Genomic DNA, 15,917 nt, shown 5'->3' on the forward strand with positions numbered 1-15,917 from the left:
CGCCATTGGCATTTAGGTTGCTTGGGAGGACCTAGCAAGACGCCGAGCGGCAGTTGATATTTAAGTGCCTAATTAATACTTCTCTAGGCGCCTGGCTTACCCACGCGTCTGGCTCAGTTCCTGAGCTGGCTTGGGACTGAACTGTCCTGTCCACAATGGAACGATGCCTCCACACCTCACAGTGGTGAAGTTGGAAAGCTGCTTCAGGCTCATAAAAGCTTCTCCGAGGACCTAGCAAGACGCCGAGCGGCAGTTGATATTTAAGTGCCTAATTAATACTTCTCTAGGCGCCTGGCTTACCCACGCGTCTGGCTCAGTTCCTGAGCTGGCTTGGGACTGAACTGTCCTGTCCACAATGGAACGATGCCTCCACACCTCACAGTGGTGAAGTTGGAAAGCTGCTTCAGGCTCATAAAAGCTTCTCCGTGCTGTGAAATTCTACGGAAAGCGGCGGTTGCCGCAACCAGCGAGCAGGGCCTGAGTAGCCTTAATCCCCTGGTCCTTGGCAGCCTCCAGCGCGGCCTCCCCGCTGCCCTGTTCCTACCCAAGAATGTCACCGGAGATGAAGCGTCCCATCGTATCCTCCCATACAATGTGTCTTTGCTCTCTGGTGCACCAGTTAAGTTACAGTATCCCTTCGTCGTACTCTGTGTTTTGTCTTTTGCTAATGATTAGAGATGCTGAGTACGTCCAGAATTTCTCAGTCAAATGTATAATACATACTGTATACAAATGTATAATAATACTGCAGCTCAGGGATCCCTGCCCTTTTTCAGGCTATTTCTTCACTAGTCTGATGTGGGCTCATTAGAATTAACTGCATGTCGTGTCTTTTCCCGCTTTGTTCACACAAACCTTTGACCATCTGAGTCTCTTGAAAAATGCTATGGAGAGACTGCTAAGTCACATCTCATTCTGCGTCCTCACAGGGACACAGTTTCTCTTGAAAAAGGGAGAGCCTTCCTAACAATCTGGATGGTAGCTCCCCAAAACAAGCATGTTCCAATGAGTTAGCTTTGAATGGCAGTTTGTGTAGGTCTCCTGTGATGAATTCATACCTCAGGACCTTGAAAAAGACTTTGACCATATAATTGTTATGTCATTTTTTTGTAGGTATGTAATTTTGCTAACATCAGTGTAACCTCAGAAGGTATTTTAAGAGAGACTTGTTTAAACCGATACAGAAAAATTGAGGGAACAGCAGAGCCTTGAAAACCTTTTTTGAATCTTAGCATCAAGTAAAACTCAACACAGCTCTAGGGCTGCTATTCCCTAGGGAATGAAGCAGAACTTGCAGGTTCTGTTCCCTTGGTAAGCTTCCTTTGGTGTGTGTACTGTGAGGCAGTGCCTGAGCTGTCGATAACGAAGCTCTGGGAAGTAATCTCTGCCATTTCAGTGACAGGTAGCTTGTAAACTGGAAGGAGGTGTTTCTGGTAGTGTTGGATGGTGCTGATGTATGGTTCAATTAAATATTTTATTTAGTAATCATTTTGTTTATTGGTGATGTTTTCTCATTAATTATCTGTTGATCTGGACCTAGACATACTTGAAAGTGAGATGGATGTGTTTACTTAGTTTAAATAAACAAAACAAACCATGTAACTTTAATGAGATATTTTACACAGAAATGGTTTTATGCCTAGTTAATAATACTGATTGCACATGTTTTAAGTGGCAAGAAGAGGATATTCAGATGGATGCATATTCCTCATGAAATTAAGGGAACTGAAATGCAGAGAACCAAAATGCAGAAGACTGTATGTCAGAAGACTGCCCAGTGATTAGCTTATGTTTTTCTTTCAGGAAGACTCTGTTGCAGTCAGCATATCGCTGTTCCACTACTCCGTGTCCGTGGATGAATAGGAAGTGAAGCAAACCTAGAGAGGAACTTCACTGACCTTTTAATGAACATCAAAAAACAGGTTAAACTTGTCAGTGATCAATCTCTTCATTTTACTGCCACTAATCTTATTCTTGTAAACCTGGACTAATTGTGGGCTGAGATCTTGTATGCTAAGCCTCACTATTTAGGAAATTGTTTTGTGTGAATGTTCCAATGGCGAAGAAGGTTATTACTCATGGGCACAATATAATTAGCTTGTGCTCTCCCATGTTTTTTTCCTAAACCTTGGTGTCATGTTGAAGGAGGATTAGGAAAGAGGAAAAATAATTCCTTTTTCTCAAACCTCGACTTCTTTTGGGAAGGAGGACCTTTTTGGTGCAGTGCCAAATGGATAAACTTACCCAAACACATTCTGTGGTCCATGATTCCAATATACTTAATGGAGCTGAATTTTGTTTATTCAGAATACACTCCATTTACATGAAATCTGTGGGACATTCTTGAAAAACGTAGGCAATTAAAGATTTTTTTTTTTTAGGATACATTTTTGGTCAGTCTTGAGTTCTTTTGAATAGGCTTAAGAGAACTGGAAATATCGCAGTCAAAGCACTGGTGTCGAGTAACAGCATTACAAATAATACATTCATAGTAAATACAGACTCACGCTCAATTTTGACTATGCATTTTTTAAATTAAGCTGCTGCAAGCTGTTTCTTGATGATAATTTGTTTACCTCCTTAAAGGAGTCCTGACCAAAATAATGTTTCATTTATGTTGTATATGTTCTTCATCTGTGAGGCACAGTTGATTTGTTTTGGTAATTGATGATGTCAGAATAAAATGTTTCAGGACAAACATTAAAATAATATGGTGTGGACATTGAGAAGCCCTTCCATCCTTACTTATCTGCCTATGCATTGTACTGTGGTGGGAAAATGATTACGAAGTCAAAGTCTTATCTTTTGGACTGTAGAGAAGAGAAATTAAATACCTATCTTGAACTGAGACAAACCTCTTAACAAGCTGCAGTTTAGAAAGAAATTTTTGGAACTTCACAGTACCTACTTATCTAATGGGTGTTAGCCAGGATCTAGAATTCACCTCCAAATTTTGGTGAAAGAAGGCTATGTACAGTCCCACAGAATATGGGGGTTTGGATCTGATTAGCTCTCTAAAGAGTATCTGTTCTGACCAGGAGCATCCCAGTTCTGTCTGGGTTCATGCTGAACTTGCAGCGTTTCCTTTAAGAGCCAGGATCTACCGACAGCCTGACGATGTGCATAATGACTGTATTAGCAGAATTAGTAAGGCAGAAGAATTAATCATGGCTATTAAAATTTTATGTCATTTCTGCTTGTTGGTTTTGATTGGAAGCAACCTTTCTGAAACATTTATTTAGTCAATAAACAAATGCACCAGATGTGCTTGTGCAAATATTCCTTCTCTTTTTACATTTTCTGGTGACTTGAGAGAAGGAGCTTGCAGGGCCAGAGCACTAGATAAAGCCCCCAGCGGTGTAACGGCTTTGTTAGGATGTTGTGATGCCACTGGAGACACCAGAGCAATCTTGTAAACAGAGGTACTTTTTACATAAGAATGCGGTGTAAAGAGAACAGCAGGGTTTCTATAGTCTTTCCTACTCTGCTCTTTCAATTATTATTTTTATAATGCACCTTCTTGTTAGTCTGTCCCATCTGCTGGTTGAAGATAGGCTGTGAAAGCATTGTAATTGGTGTCGCTATGCATTTTTGTCTGTCCAGGAAAGGAAATTGATAATTAGCAGTAAATGCACACGATAATACGTGGAGTTAAATACGTGCGTATCAGACGCGTGCCTTTGTGTACAGTACGATGTGATGCAGTGGGCAGGAAAATGTCTTTTCTCTTGTTAAAAAGCTCGATGTCACATTTTCCAGGAAATGCTAGTACTGAAGAGAGCCTTTACGGTGCCTGTCGTTGTCCATAGCAGGGTCTGATCCGCTTTTGCAGCTGAAGGTGATAGACTGGGAGCTTGGTTGGGAGCAGGAGTCCAGGGTGTTGCACAGTGTGCCCGGCCAATGACAGCGTGCATTTCAGGCCGGGCTTCTGCTGGTGGCCTATTGCGATGGCTGGGCTGGAACAGCAGCCACCCAAATTCACCCAGCAAATGACATTTTGCTGCAAAAGCGTGGCGGAGCCAATCACGCACTGCACCGCGCAGCCAATGGACGCCGGTCTCTTACCCAGCCACTGGCAGGGGCTCTGTGACTGTAGGGCCTTGGTACAGCTCTGCAAAGAGACAGCCCTTCCCGAGTTTGTTTCTCAGCACAACAGTCATCCTTGCTGTGATTCATTTCCCAGTGATAACAATGCCTTTGTAAATTGTCAGCGCGAAGCTGGGGAGCGACGTGCCTTGCCTGCCACGTGATCTTCTTTCTGCAGCTGGTGGGGAGAGCGCCTAAGTAATTTGGGTCTTGTTTCCCATTTAGCATTGCCACGGCTGCCTACCTAGCAGACCTGCTTACGAGAGCCAGAGGGATGGTGGTAGTTACAGGGCAGAACAAAGTGAGTGGAAACCCGGATGATGCCATGTCGAGCTCAGATGCAGAGGATGATTTCCAAGAGCCAGCCACTCCTACTGCAACCCAGGCAGGACAAGCACTACCTCTGCTGCCTCAGCAGGTAAGAGCTCTCTGGCACTGTTCATTTGATAAGGGCCAGTTATTGCAGCACGTACTGCTCAGGTGCCCAAGAATTCAGGATTTCTTTGTTGGAGTACTTAGGGATAGCCAGCTCAGTTTCCATTAGTAGCTAAATGGTCGAGTAAAACTAAGTCTCTTGAATTTTACTTCAATAGCTTGGCACCATTACTCAGAATTTGCATCCATGTTTGGACTTGACAAAGACAAGTAAGTTTTTATTCTGGTATTGAGACGTACATACCTTAAAGTGTGATACTAAGATTTTAGGCCTATAAACCTAATGTAAATAACAGAATCACTGGGTTTTTTTCAGGGTATAGTATAGTATAGCAGTGTAAAGGAACCAGTAGAGTGGCAACTGAGTGCAAGTCCCAAGGTTGGCCTGCGATTGTCTACCTTTTTGTGTGTGTGTGTGTGTGTGTGTGGAAAGGGAGGCGGGGGGTGTTTGTTTTCTTTTTCTTTCCCCAAAAGAGCCAAGAGGAAGCACTCATGCTTTTAATCAATATCTGCTTTTAAAGCTGAATGATTACTGCTGTTTAAGATTTCCAACTAAACCAAAAAGATTCACTGATTACACCCAGAAGTCAGCCAAAGTATTCAAGTTATTAACCCTTGACCCTCACTATTTTGTGGCAACAGACCAGGAAAGAAGCATTTGTTGGACCAAATTATGTGAGAGTGGCAAAGACTGTATGCTATGTCCTCTAGAAGTTGCAACCCCTTTGGCCTGAACATGTTTGCAAAGGACTAGAGGCTCATTTCTGGTGATGTAATGGCTTTTGCAGTTTCCAGAAGTTGTTCCACTAAACGTGGGAGGCATGTATTTTACAACAAGACTGTCAACACTGAGACGTTATGAGGACACAATGTTGGCGGCTATGTTCAGTGGAAGACACTATATTCCAACAGATGCTGAAGGCAGATACTTTATTGACAGAGATGGAACCTACTTTGGGTATGTACAGTGTCCCCAGTAGAATACTTTAAAAGTTGTTACTGAGGAAAATTATTTTAAAAGAAAAATAAGTTTTAAATTTTTTTTTTCCTTCTAGTTAAATCATGTTTGTGTAGTAGGCAAATGTGACTGGCTGGCATCCACGCCTTCAAAACATCTCAAGACAAGAATGATTTAATTAAATTAAAATTAAAAACCTATTTATTCTGTTCTTAAGGGCTTAAGTTTTACAATGGGAAAAGAAAAATAAGTAATGATTTGAATTTGTGCACTGTCTTCTCTAGAGTACCTCTTTTCGAGGTATCGAGTTGATACCTCGTTGAAAGAATGTATTTGGCATTGCTTTTCATAGGAAGATCTTTTGCACAACACTGCTTTTTTAATTGCTATTACTGTTTATGATAAAGAGGGAATGGGAGGAACGCATCTAGGTTTCTAAAATGGTTGAAGCTATGACGATTTCAGTGTTTAAACAAGATACAACATATCTGGTAAAAAACCATGAGCCTCAAAGAATTGTTTTTCAAATTATTTTTGCTGGTAGTGCCATATTCCTTCACCTTCAGGATTCCCTCTTATATGTTCAGCTTTTGTTGTATTTTTAATAAAACTAACCATGACCTTACTAATATTCTGTTTGAATTGGTGTCAGATTGCTAGAAAAGGTAAGCAGTGTTCATGGGTTGATGTTCATGGGTTAAGGTCTTTGTCTGAAGCACGCTTTGCAGTTTAACTTACATTTCTTGTTTCTCCTTTGTAGTCATTTCCTTAATCTCTTCAACAGAGAAGGATTCAATTATTTCCAAAGCACATCTGGATTGTACCATAATCTGAGACAGAAATAGATTAAGCCACTATATTTATTGGAAAAATAATTGTTTCTTTATATTTGCCAATTTGGAAGTGCCCGCCTCTTTGTTGGAAAATGAATTCATTTGTGATGCTATCAATCTGAATTGAAAATAGAGCTGGAACAGAGGGCCAAGTTAGCACTTGGTGTATTTGTTGACATTCTAATGAAGATTGCAGTAATGCTTCTTTTATTTGATATGGTCAATAATAATTTTGTTGGTTAATGCTTATAAAGGGATTTATTTTCTTGTTAAAAATCTTGTAGCTTAACAGTGTTTCAGAACTACAAGGAAATGTTCTCTCTATTATTATTATTATTATTATTATTATTATTATTATTATTAATACTACAAGTGTATATGACCCTGATCCTGTAAAGAGAACACCTCCTTTGCAAATATCCCATCTATTCAGCTAGAATCCTGGTTCTCTGTGGGATAAGATGTCCATGCATATGATTCTCCAGGAAAATGGAAGAGAGTCTTTTGTCACAGACCTAAATTTGAAACACAGTGACTATGAGCTCTTTCCCATGGAATACTGTGTGCTCTTCTATTTTAAGTGGTTAATCCACCTTGAAATTTTTGTTTAAAATATGATGGCATTTTTCTGAATGAGTTTTCATGCTAACAAGGGCAAAATGTGAAACGATGACCTGGAAACCTGAACATGGCAAAGGCTTTTAAAAACGTATGTTGGAGATAGGACTCACACAGTTTCTTTCTAAGCATAAGGATTTCTATCTCAATAGAATAAACAATGAACATGCAGCGTTTTCTCTCCTTTCTCACCTGCAGCTGTTCTGGTGGAAACTTGTTACTTAATAGTATTTTTGCCCTTTTTTTAGAGACATACTTAACTTTCTGCGATCTGGTGACCTGCCACCAAGAGAACGAGTGAGGTCAGTTTACAAGGAAGCTCAGTATTATTCCATAGGACCATTGCTAGACAATCTAGAGGATATCCAGCCTCTGAAAGGAGAAAAAGTTAGACAAGCTTTCCTGGGCCTAATGCCATATTACAAAGGTAAATAAACAAAGTAGTATTGACTGACTGTTTCTTCTGGCGTGATTCAAGTAGTGTACATGGTGCTTCCAGGTCTGCTTTCAGCTTTCAAACTAATTCCATTGCATTTGAGAAGTTTATTATGTACCTTTCGTGCTCTTTAGCTCTTTGAGGTCTCCACGTCCTGCTGTATCCAAGCATGTGGATTTTTATCCTGTCTTAAAAGGGAGCAAGATCTAGGCCATAACATGCAAGGCTTATTAAAAGAGAAGGTTTCTCTGCCTCTGCATTTGTTCTGTTAGGACCTGCAAGTGAATAAACTTGGGCATATAGTAAAGACACCAAGTTCACAAGATAACTGAGATGGATTTAATTACTATCTATCTAGCTACACGCGGTTTCCTGTTGCTGCTAATATTATGTGAAGGATAACTTGTTAAATGCTGCAGTAATATGTTTCACATGAAAGAATTGCATTTGTTTTCTTTTACTAGGTGCTTCATTGTCATTTTCATTTTCAATTTCCTTTTTTTTTTTTTTTAGATCATTTGGAACGGATAATCGAAATAGCAAAGCTGAGAGCTATGCAAAGAAAAGCAAGATTTGCAAAACTGAAGGTCTGTGTCTTCAAAGAAGAGATGCCCATCACACCCTACGAGTGCCCGCATTTCAATTCTTTACGTTTTGAAAGGAGTGAAAGTGAGACAAAGCTATTTGAACATCATTGCGAAGTAGATGTATCTTTCGGCCCCTGGGAGGCTGTCGCTGATGTATATGATCTTCTGCACTGTATTGTGACAGACCTGTCTGATAGAGGGATAACTGTGGATCATCAGTGTATTGGGGTGTGTGATAAACACCTGATAAATCACTATTACTGCAAGCGTCCTATCTATGAATTCAAGATTACTTGGTGGTGAGTTATTTTGTCCAGAACGGTGCAGGGGATGAAAGGACTTCTAGATGACAATTGCTTTTAATGTTTCTGCAACGTGTCTCTGGAAATGCATTGCTGCTAACATATATTGGAATCAGTCTGCTGAATTGTTGGCTAACGCTTAGCTGCTCAGCAAAAGGGAACCTGTTACAGAGGTTGAAAAACCTCTGAAATCTTGAAAAACCAGCCTGAAACAAGACTGTTGGCTCAGGTACCTTAACGAGGCACAAAACAAAATCACCTCATGGAAATTGTGGAGAGGAGAGTTTAACATCTTCTAAAAGGTGCCACCTACCATGTGGCTTTAGTATCATAGTCTGCAAAATGGCTATTGCAGATCTCACTTGTGTTATTATAAAGCCGGGGTGCTAAAAATGCTGACATAATGTGGTTGAATTTTACCCTCTTAGAAATGTTTTAGTCACTGCGTAAATTTACCACTTTATAAAATTGAGTAACACCCAGCACAGAGATTCTGGAAATGTACTTTTGATGTAATAGATAATTTAAAAAAAATAGGAGTATTCCCTATATATTATTAATTGTTGTCACGATTAAGCTATATTTCTTTTTAAATTAAGAATCTGCATTGTGAAATATAATAATATATTTCAATTATTTCCGTTGTTATAAAAAGGAATAGCAGATTTGGAATATATTCCTTAATGCTTTTAGGAATAATAACTGTTCATGAAAGACTTGTGCCTGTTTTTAGCCTTAGAAATTCTACATGTTTACAGTATCTACAAAAAACCAAGCTCTATAGAATCAGGTCATTTACAAAGGCTTTTGGTAAATGAGAAAACCCTATATGTATGTTCCTATTAGCAGAAGTAAGAGGAATATTTAATGTATATTATTTTATTATTGACTCTTTTTACATTCTGTGATATTAAACTTTGTTCTAGAGTTAGAGTCAAATGATGATACAAGTGCTTCCTTCACCTGACCTTCTTCAGACAATTAAGCCTCATTTTTAACATTCTTTGATCCTTCCTGGTGTAGAAACAGGGGAAAAAAAAATCAACTTTCATACTCAAATATTTCTGCAACTATAAACCTGTATATCTGGGTAGTAAATTTCTTTCCACACTGAAAGAGGCAGCCATTGCAGAATCATACTCTTCAGAAGGGAATCGTTGCACCTCTGACATCGTTAACCACATCCCAAAGTTTAATTACTTTATGTCCAAAACTGAAAGGTAGCTCTAAACATCTGAAGACATTGCTGTTTTGTGAGGTACAGAAAACTCAAGTATTTTTCTCAAAGACTCCACTTGAAGTGGCCTCAAAAGAATATTATGGGGAGAGGGGAAGTAAATGTTTGCATATTTCATTCCATTGGATTAGTTAATCCAAGAATATTGCTTAATTAAACTTTTGACCAAACACTTAAGAAATGTGTTAATTACAATGATCAAAATTCTCAGTTACCTGAGGTAATTTTTAGAATAATTCTAAGAACTTTATGATCACATTGTTTTGCAAAAAAAGAGACGAATCGTTTGCATTGTCACACTTTTATGCATTTAACTTAGGAATTTGTAGTAAATTGTCTCTCTGAGGTGGGGGCACATAGCTCTAATGATCTCTTTTCCAATGTTTACTTACAGAGGATCATTGTCAAGTGCTGAGTTTCAAGTCCAGAGCTTAAATTTTGAAATGGAGGGAAGCAGGAAGTTATGTGCATTTGGACCTTATTTTAAGTTCGTTTAAATTGTTTTCTTAAATATTGGCCTTTGTGTTACAAGTTGTTGTACTCGTGTTTCACAACCCAAAATTAAAAGTCACACTTAGACTAGTGAACTTTCCCTAAAGTTCCCTGGAAAGTTCCTTCCCCAGAGGAAGCTTGCATGGTTTCTTTGCTGCTCTGCTGGCTTCATTTTTTTTTTTTCCCGGGGAATCTTAAACTGCAAACCACAATTTCTAATAAAATGACGTAAGATCTTAAAGCTGAGGCTTACAAAGTTTTGGCTGCTTGTACACTTCAGACATTTAAGTACATGATTTACAGCATCAGTTCATTTAGAGATGACAAAGAGAATCGCAATTTTACTGGGTTATTTGGTGGTTTTTGCCACTTCACAAATAGGTATTTACATGGGACGTAATGGGTTTGAATTTCAGCACTACTTACAGCAATGGAACACAGTCTGATTTAACAGTATGTTTTTTGGTTTGGCTTTAAGAATTTTTCTGCTGTTGTTCTAGAGAAGCTATGATGAGAAAATTCCTGTTTCAATCATGTTTGCTATTTCTTAATATGCACACAATGATATTTTATAACTTTTACCTGTTTATTGCTTAAATAAGTGAGGAAGACTACTAACCAAAAAGATAAAATGAAAATCTTGGTCTGTATCTGTTGCATGTTAATTGATGCTTTCATCCTTCAGATCCTCCAGAAGACAGCAAACATTAAGTGCAATATTGAAAAAGAAAACATGGATTTGAGCCAACATGCTTTAGTTAAACACATACATTTTGTGTTGTGATTTGTGCAAGCTAACAATATTGTTATTGACTCCACTTGTTCTAAGCAGTCGTTGTTTACAATATTTAGATGATATTGCCTAATACATGTTCATTTTTTGACAGAAACAGAAGAGTTGTGCAGGCGGATGTCAGGGGAGTATAATCTAATAACTGGTTTATATAACATTATTGACTTATCTTTTCTTGGCGTGTAGTGTAATTTTTGAATTGCTGCGTTTGCAACAAAAATGTGAGTAGCTGATCTACTAAATCCATGTTTAAGATTATGTTTTTGTATATCATGAATGCTTTATAATTGTCTAATTAAACTAAATGCCTATGTAATACTGGGGTTTTTTTCTTTAGGGCTTTTCTTTATATCTGGCTAGGCCAGAGGTTTGCTAGAACGTATTTACCTATTTCTCTGTGCTTCTCCTACTTATGCTTTTTTGCCTCTTTATCATCTACGTAGCTACTTTTCCACCCCCGCGCTCCCAAATACCCTGTGTTTGCGAGCTGACGCCATAGACAAATTGGCCATGCAGTAAACAGTCTCATGTCATCAATATAATGTTGCTATGAATATCAAGTTTGCAGACCATTAAAGGCACAATGCATGTCAGTCCATTTAGCTCATACAATTTGAAGGAAAGACATTTTTTATTTCGTGTTCCGATATAGGACAAATGCCATTTTTGGTTCCAAATTGATACACAGGACCACATGTGTTAGAATCAGCTCTTCCTGTCCCCCCAGATAAGAAGTCTCAAGTATTTTCAAAGCCCAGATTGCATATCTGGATTGCAGTGATTACTCTGTTTTTTAGGAATACTGGGGGTAATGGTGGGACAGTTGAGGGATAGTTATTTAAAAAGTAGATTGTTAGCTATTTTTTTAGGTTGCTGTGTGTCTGCACAAAACCATAACAAGACTAATCTTTTAAACATCTCTCTATGTATCTCTAGCGGTTTTTAACAGGGCGCAAGGTCTTACTATCAGGTCTCATATTAAGTGACTTGGCCAATTTCACAGCACATTAAATGTTTATTAATCTGTTTTATACTTGTAAAATAGGAAGGATGCTTCCTCGTCTTTATAAAGCAGTCAAAAATTACATGAAAATGTTTTTATGTGCAGCATCCATTTAATGACTGTTGATTTCAAGAGCTTAAAAAAATTAATAATACCTTTTCAACTTGGTGCGGGCTTCTTAATTTGAATACCACAATACTCTGTAGTAATCTAAAATGCTCACTGCTGAACCTCCATCCTCGGAGGAAAGTGAAGGTGCATCTTTGATCTGGGAAGCCCTTGAGCCTCTCTTTCTCCCTCACGGTGCATGTTTTTTTCTGAGACTGCTGGATTTATTTTTTTTTTTTTTAAACCTGATTCTAACCAAAACTTGTAATGAGGGATCAGTTTCTGTATTGATGAGGGTGTTGGTTCTTTGGTTTCTTTGGGGGATTTTCAGGTCTTAGTTATCTGAAAAGCAAAAGCAGTAAGTTACTGCAGCAGGAAGTTCTGCATACCCCCGTTTTGATTGATTTTTTTTTTTTTTTTTTTTTTTTTAAAGTTTTAGAAGTCTGCCTGGGAGACACTTCAGGATGTAATATATGCAAATACATGAATTTGTTAATGTGAATACTTCTGAGATTTTGTTGTTGTTCTGTTGTGTACTGCTCTTTCCTGAAACTAGGATGAGAGTTAAGGGTTGGGTTCAACACTGGTTTTCTGATAAGCCTGATTATGCCTTAGATATCCCCTGCCCCCATTTTGTAAAATCACTTGTCCCAGAGGTGTCCGATGTATGAAAAGGTAACGGCAATTATAGTTACAGGAAAATCAATAATCTTGCTTGATTCTCAACAATGAATCCATTAAGAGAATCAGTACTTGTTAATCCAATTAGAGTCTCCACTCTTCTGCTCCACTTAGATGCCTATCGCTTCAGCAGGGAAACAAAACAGTCACCGGGCTGGGTCTGGCTAGCACAAGTCCTTGAAGGCAAAAGTCAAAGGCTTCTGTCATAAGAGAAATGTACGGGTTTGCATGAGCGCATAATCTGGCCTTTACTGAAGGGACTGTTGAGATTCCAGCTGACTCTGAAGGACGTTGATATTTTAAACTGTTCTAAACGATAGCTTTGTTAAACCCTAATCTGTTTTGAGCCAGATTGTGCCAATGTAGATATTGTGAAAGACAGACAGCTTGGCCACTTCTTTTATTTATGGTGCTTGGTATATCTGTGTTTTCCTAGTGAAATCTGAAGCCGAGTGAGGTTGCTGATTGCTTCCCCCCCTCAACTGAATACAGCCCGTTTCAGATGTGTCCCGTGCATTGAGCATGAGATAGTTTTTGCAAGTATGAAAGCGGGAGGAGATTAGTTCTGCAGTGTATTTCCCCAGGGACAATCCTCACTAGCTCTGAAGGAAGACTTTGGTGAGATCCTGATCCACGCTCCCCCACATTTCCATTTGTGAGATGAAATGTTAAGAGGCGTGGGGAGGAGGCGCCTATCCTGAGTGAGATAATGACTCTGACTGGATTCCCCCTTGGTCCTCGCCCCTTTCTCTAGCCTTCAAGATGTGCAGTTGCGTGTGCAGGAAATGTTTTACTTCTCTCTGCTGTGCATTTGTTTGCAAGGTGAATGCTTCGCCTGTTTTAAACTAAAGGGATCATTTTAATATTACAGTATGGTGACTGATAGTTGCTAAAGAATCAGTGAAAATCTTACCACTGGCAAAAATACCTGAATAAATGAATTTAAAAACTTATAGCCTCATCACTTTCATTTCAATCTTCTGCTTTACTTTTTTCTAAAGACTGTTAAGTAGTGTAAACTCCTTTTAAGGGCTTACATCTGTTTCATAATAATATGTATTCAGGCTAAGTACCTATATTTTTGCAGTTTGAGGGCCTTATTTATTGCTTGCTATGAGCTGGAGGATGAGCCTCTCATCTTTTTGCTATTTTTCTTAAAAAAAATATTACTGATACAATACAACGTCATGATTTTCTAGCTTCACTTGGCATTTGCAACCCCTGGGAACCTTCCTGCCCAGCTTTATTCTCACTGCTCATTCTTGTTTGTAGATGACCTGGGCCAGGTGACACGATGAGGAAGATGATGGAAGTGCCAACAGGGAAAGTCTCATGTCAGAGCTGATTATTTCCATTGCAGAGTGTTCTTTCTGGTGTATGACAACTCTCGTGCCATGTGAGGCAGAGGAGCGCTCATCGCCGTTTGTGTGAGGTCAGGCAGAGGATCCAGGCTGTCGAAGCCTGATGAACCCCACCTGTGCTCATCCACTTTCTGTGTAAGTTCATTATAGCGCGATGTGGCGAGTTAAGCAGGTGGGAAAATTCAGCGGCTGTGGATTGTGCTGGGAAATACAGCAGTGATGGGTGAGGTGGCTGCAGGGTCACACTCCGTGAATTTCAGTGTTGCTGTTTAGAGGTCTGAGGACCTTTATGCCGAAGCTTATGCATTGGATCTTTCTTTTCTGCCTGGCAAAGCACAGTAATCAAGTTTGGGACACAACTGCCTGACAGGTAAGAGAAAAATTCAGAGCAAAGACTGTAGAAAGATGATCTCTTAGCTCATCATGTATCTCTGGGGCATGGTATTTCTTTCACTTGCTTCATTTAGTAACTGCTTCACTCTGGACAATTTCTAGACCTCACCGGCTTTAAGTTATGATTGGTATTATGGAGCCCTGGAGCTGTATTGATCTCTTTGGTTATTTGTAAGTAAACAATTGTAAAAGTTTTCAGGTTGTTCACACGCAGAAGAGAGGATGCAGGACAGTTCTTAGTTTTGGGCTATGGAAACAATTTCATTTAACAGAAAAAAACCTCCAGTCTCTCACCATCTTTCTGCAAATAAGCTAGATTTCAGAGGGTAATTATGTTCTGTTGTTGTCTTCTGTATATAGTCTTCTAACTGGAAACTGCTTTCCAGAACAGCGGTTCTTAGTCGTTTTACTTACACAACCTTAGTCTAAGTTTACCTCCACTTTCACTGTGACTTTTATAAATGGATTTTGTTTTGCTGAATTATAAATTGTATGTGTCTATGCATTGTAACCCGTAATGCCTTTGAAAATCCAGCCTGGATGCTAACGATCAGGGTTTGGAATAATCTCCAAATGTGTTTTAAGTTGATGCGTGATGTTTAATACCGTGGGTATTAAATGTAGTGTATTACTTCTTACTATGTTTGACTTTTCAGTTCAGGTAATATACGGTCTGTTTTTTATTTAAAAGACATAGAAGAAAACGTGGATATTAAGTTTGTGTTGTGCAATAAAAGTATATTCTACGGAAAATTGTTGGCATCTGGCTAATCTGGTCTGCAGCCCCCCTCCTCACATTCCCTGTGTTTTGAGTTTGCTTTGCGTGACTGCAAATGAAAATTAAGACCCCAGTTTCTGTCCCGGGCTTTGTTTAACAGCACCAACCACCAACTCCGTCATCGTATCTTCCTTTAACAGATGGCACTTGGGCAGCGTCTGCGGTCTGCTCGGGGAGGCTGGCGGGCATCAGGGCCTTTCAGTTCTGCTTCCCTCCCTGCCCGCCCGTTCATGTCGAGTGGCCCAGTGAAGGTCTGCGGCTGCCCCTGCTCGTGCAGCGCGGGAGAAGGAAGTTACATTTCTGGATTTGCTTAGTTGGCTGCGTTCAAAAGTAGCTCCCTCTTGTTTCTTAAGTAACTAAAGTAACCTTTTCCTCGCTGTCCCGTTGTCTTGCTAAAGCAATCCCTGCTTTCACAACTAGGTGTCTGTGAAGCTGGGGGGGGGGAACCCAAGACACCGAAACCAGCACTCGACAGCACCGTGTAAAAAAACCAATATAAAATGGAAAGAACAGCAGAGAAAATACATTTAGGGGAACAATTCTCAATCAAATTGAGGTACAAAACATCTGAAGGACAACAGTGGACCGGATCCGGAGAGGGCTGGGCTGTGAGGTAAACCCCCCCCAGCGCCTGGCGGGAGAGGAGGGAGGCGGCCGGCCGCTGTGCTGGAAGGGGCAGAAAATGAGGATCTGAGGAGAAAGACACGTCGGTGCCCCCAGGAACCGGGCCTGCTCCCATCTCCCGCTCCTACGTAATGCGGGGAGGGTGAAACGGCCCCGAGGACGCCGTGCTCAGCCAGGCGCGCGGCAGCTCCC

The 15,917-nt window shown here is 39.8% G+C and overlaps 2 protein-coding genes across 5 annotated transcripts in view; both read left to right on the plus strand.

Moving 5' to 3' along the window:
* Positions 1-3,763: 3,763 nt before the first annotated feature.
* The window catches only part of RABGEF1 (RAB guanine nucleotide exchange factor 1), a 36,828-nt gene continuing 24,674 nt past the window's right edge, over positions 3,764-15,917 (plus strand). For all 4 annotated transcript variants that reach the window (XM_035900671.1, XM_035900673.1, XM_035900674.1 and 1 more), the window contains exon 1: positions 3,764-3,768. The gene's annotated coding sequence lies outside the window, so the exon portion shown is untranslated. The remainder of the gene's footprint in view (positions 3,769-15,917) is intronic.
* KCTD7 (potassium channel tetramerization domain containing 7) lies at positions 4,346-8,256 on the plus strand. The gene is made up of 4 exons (XM_035900678.1): positions 4,346-4,504; positions 5,310-5,479; positions 7,179-7,357; positions 7,880-8,256. Exons 1-4 carry the CDS (start codon positions 4,361-4,363, stop codon positions 8,254-8,256), a joined length of 870 nt encoding a protein of 289 aa, XP_035756571.1. The 5' UTR covers positions 4,346-4,360.

This window comes from Egretta garzetta, unplaced genomic scaffold (assembly GCF_000687185.1).
Source record: "Egretta garzetta isolate BGI_Z169 unplaced genomic scaffold, ASM68718v1 scaffold108, whole genome shotgun sequence".
NCBI classification, from domain to species: domain Eukaryota; kingdom Metazoa; phylum Chordata; class Aves; order Pelecaniformes; family Ardeidae; genus Egretta; species Egretta garzetta.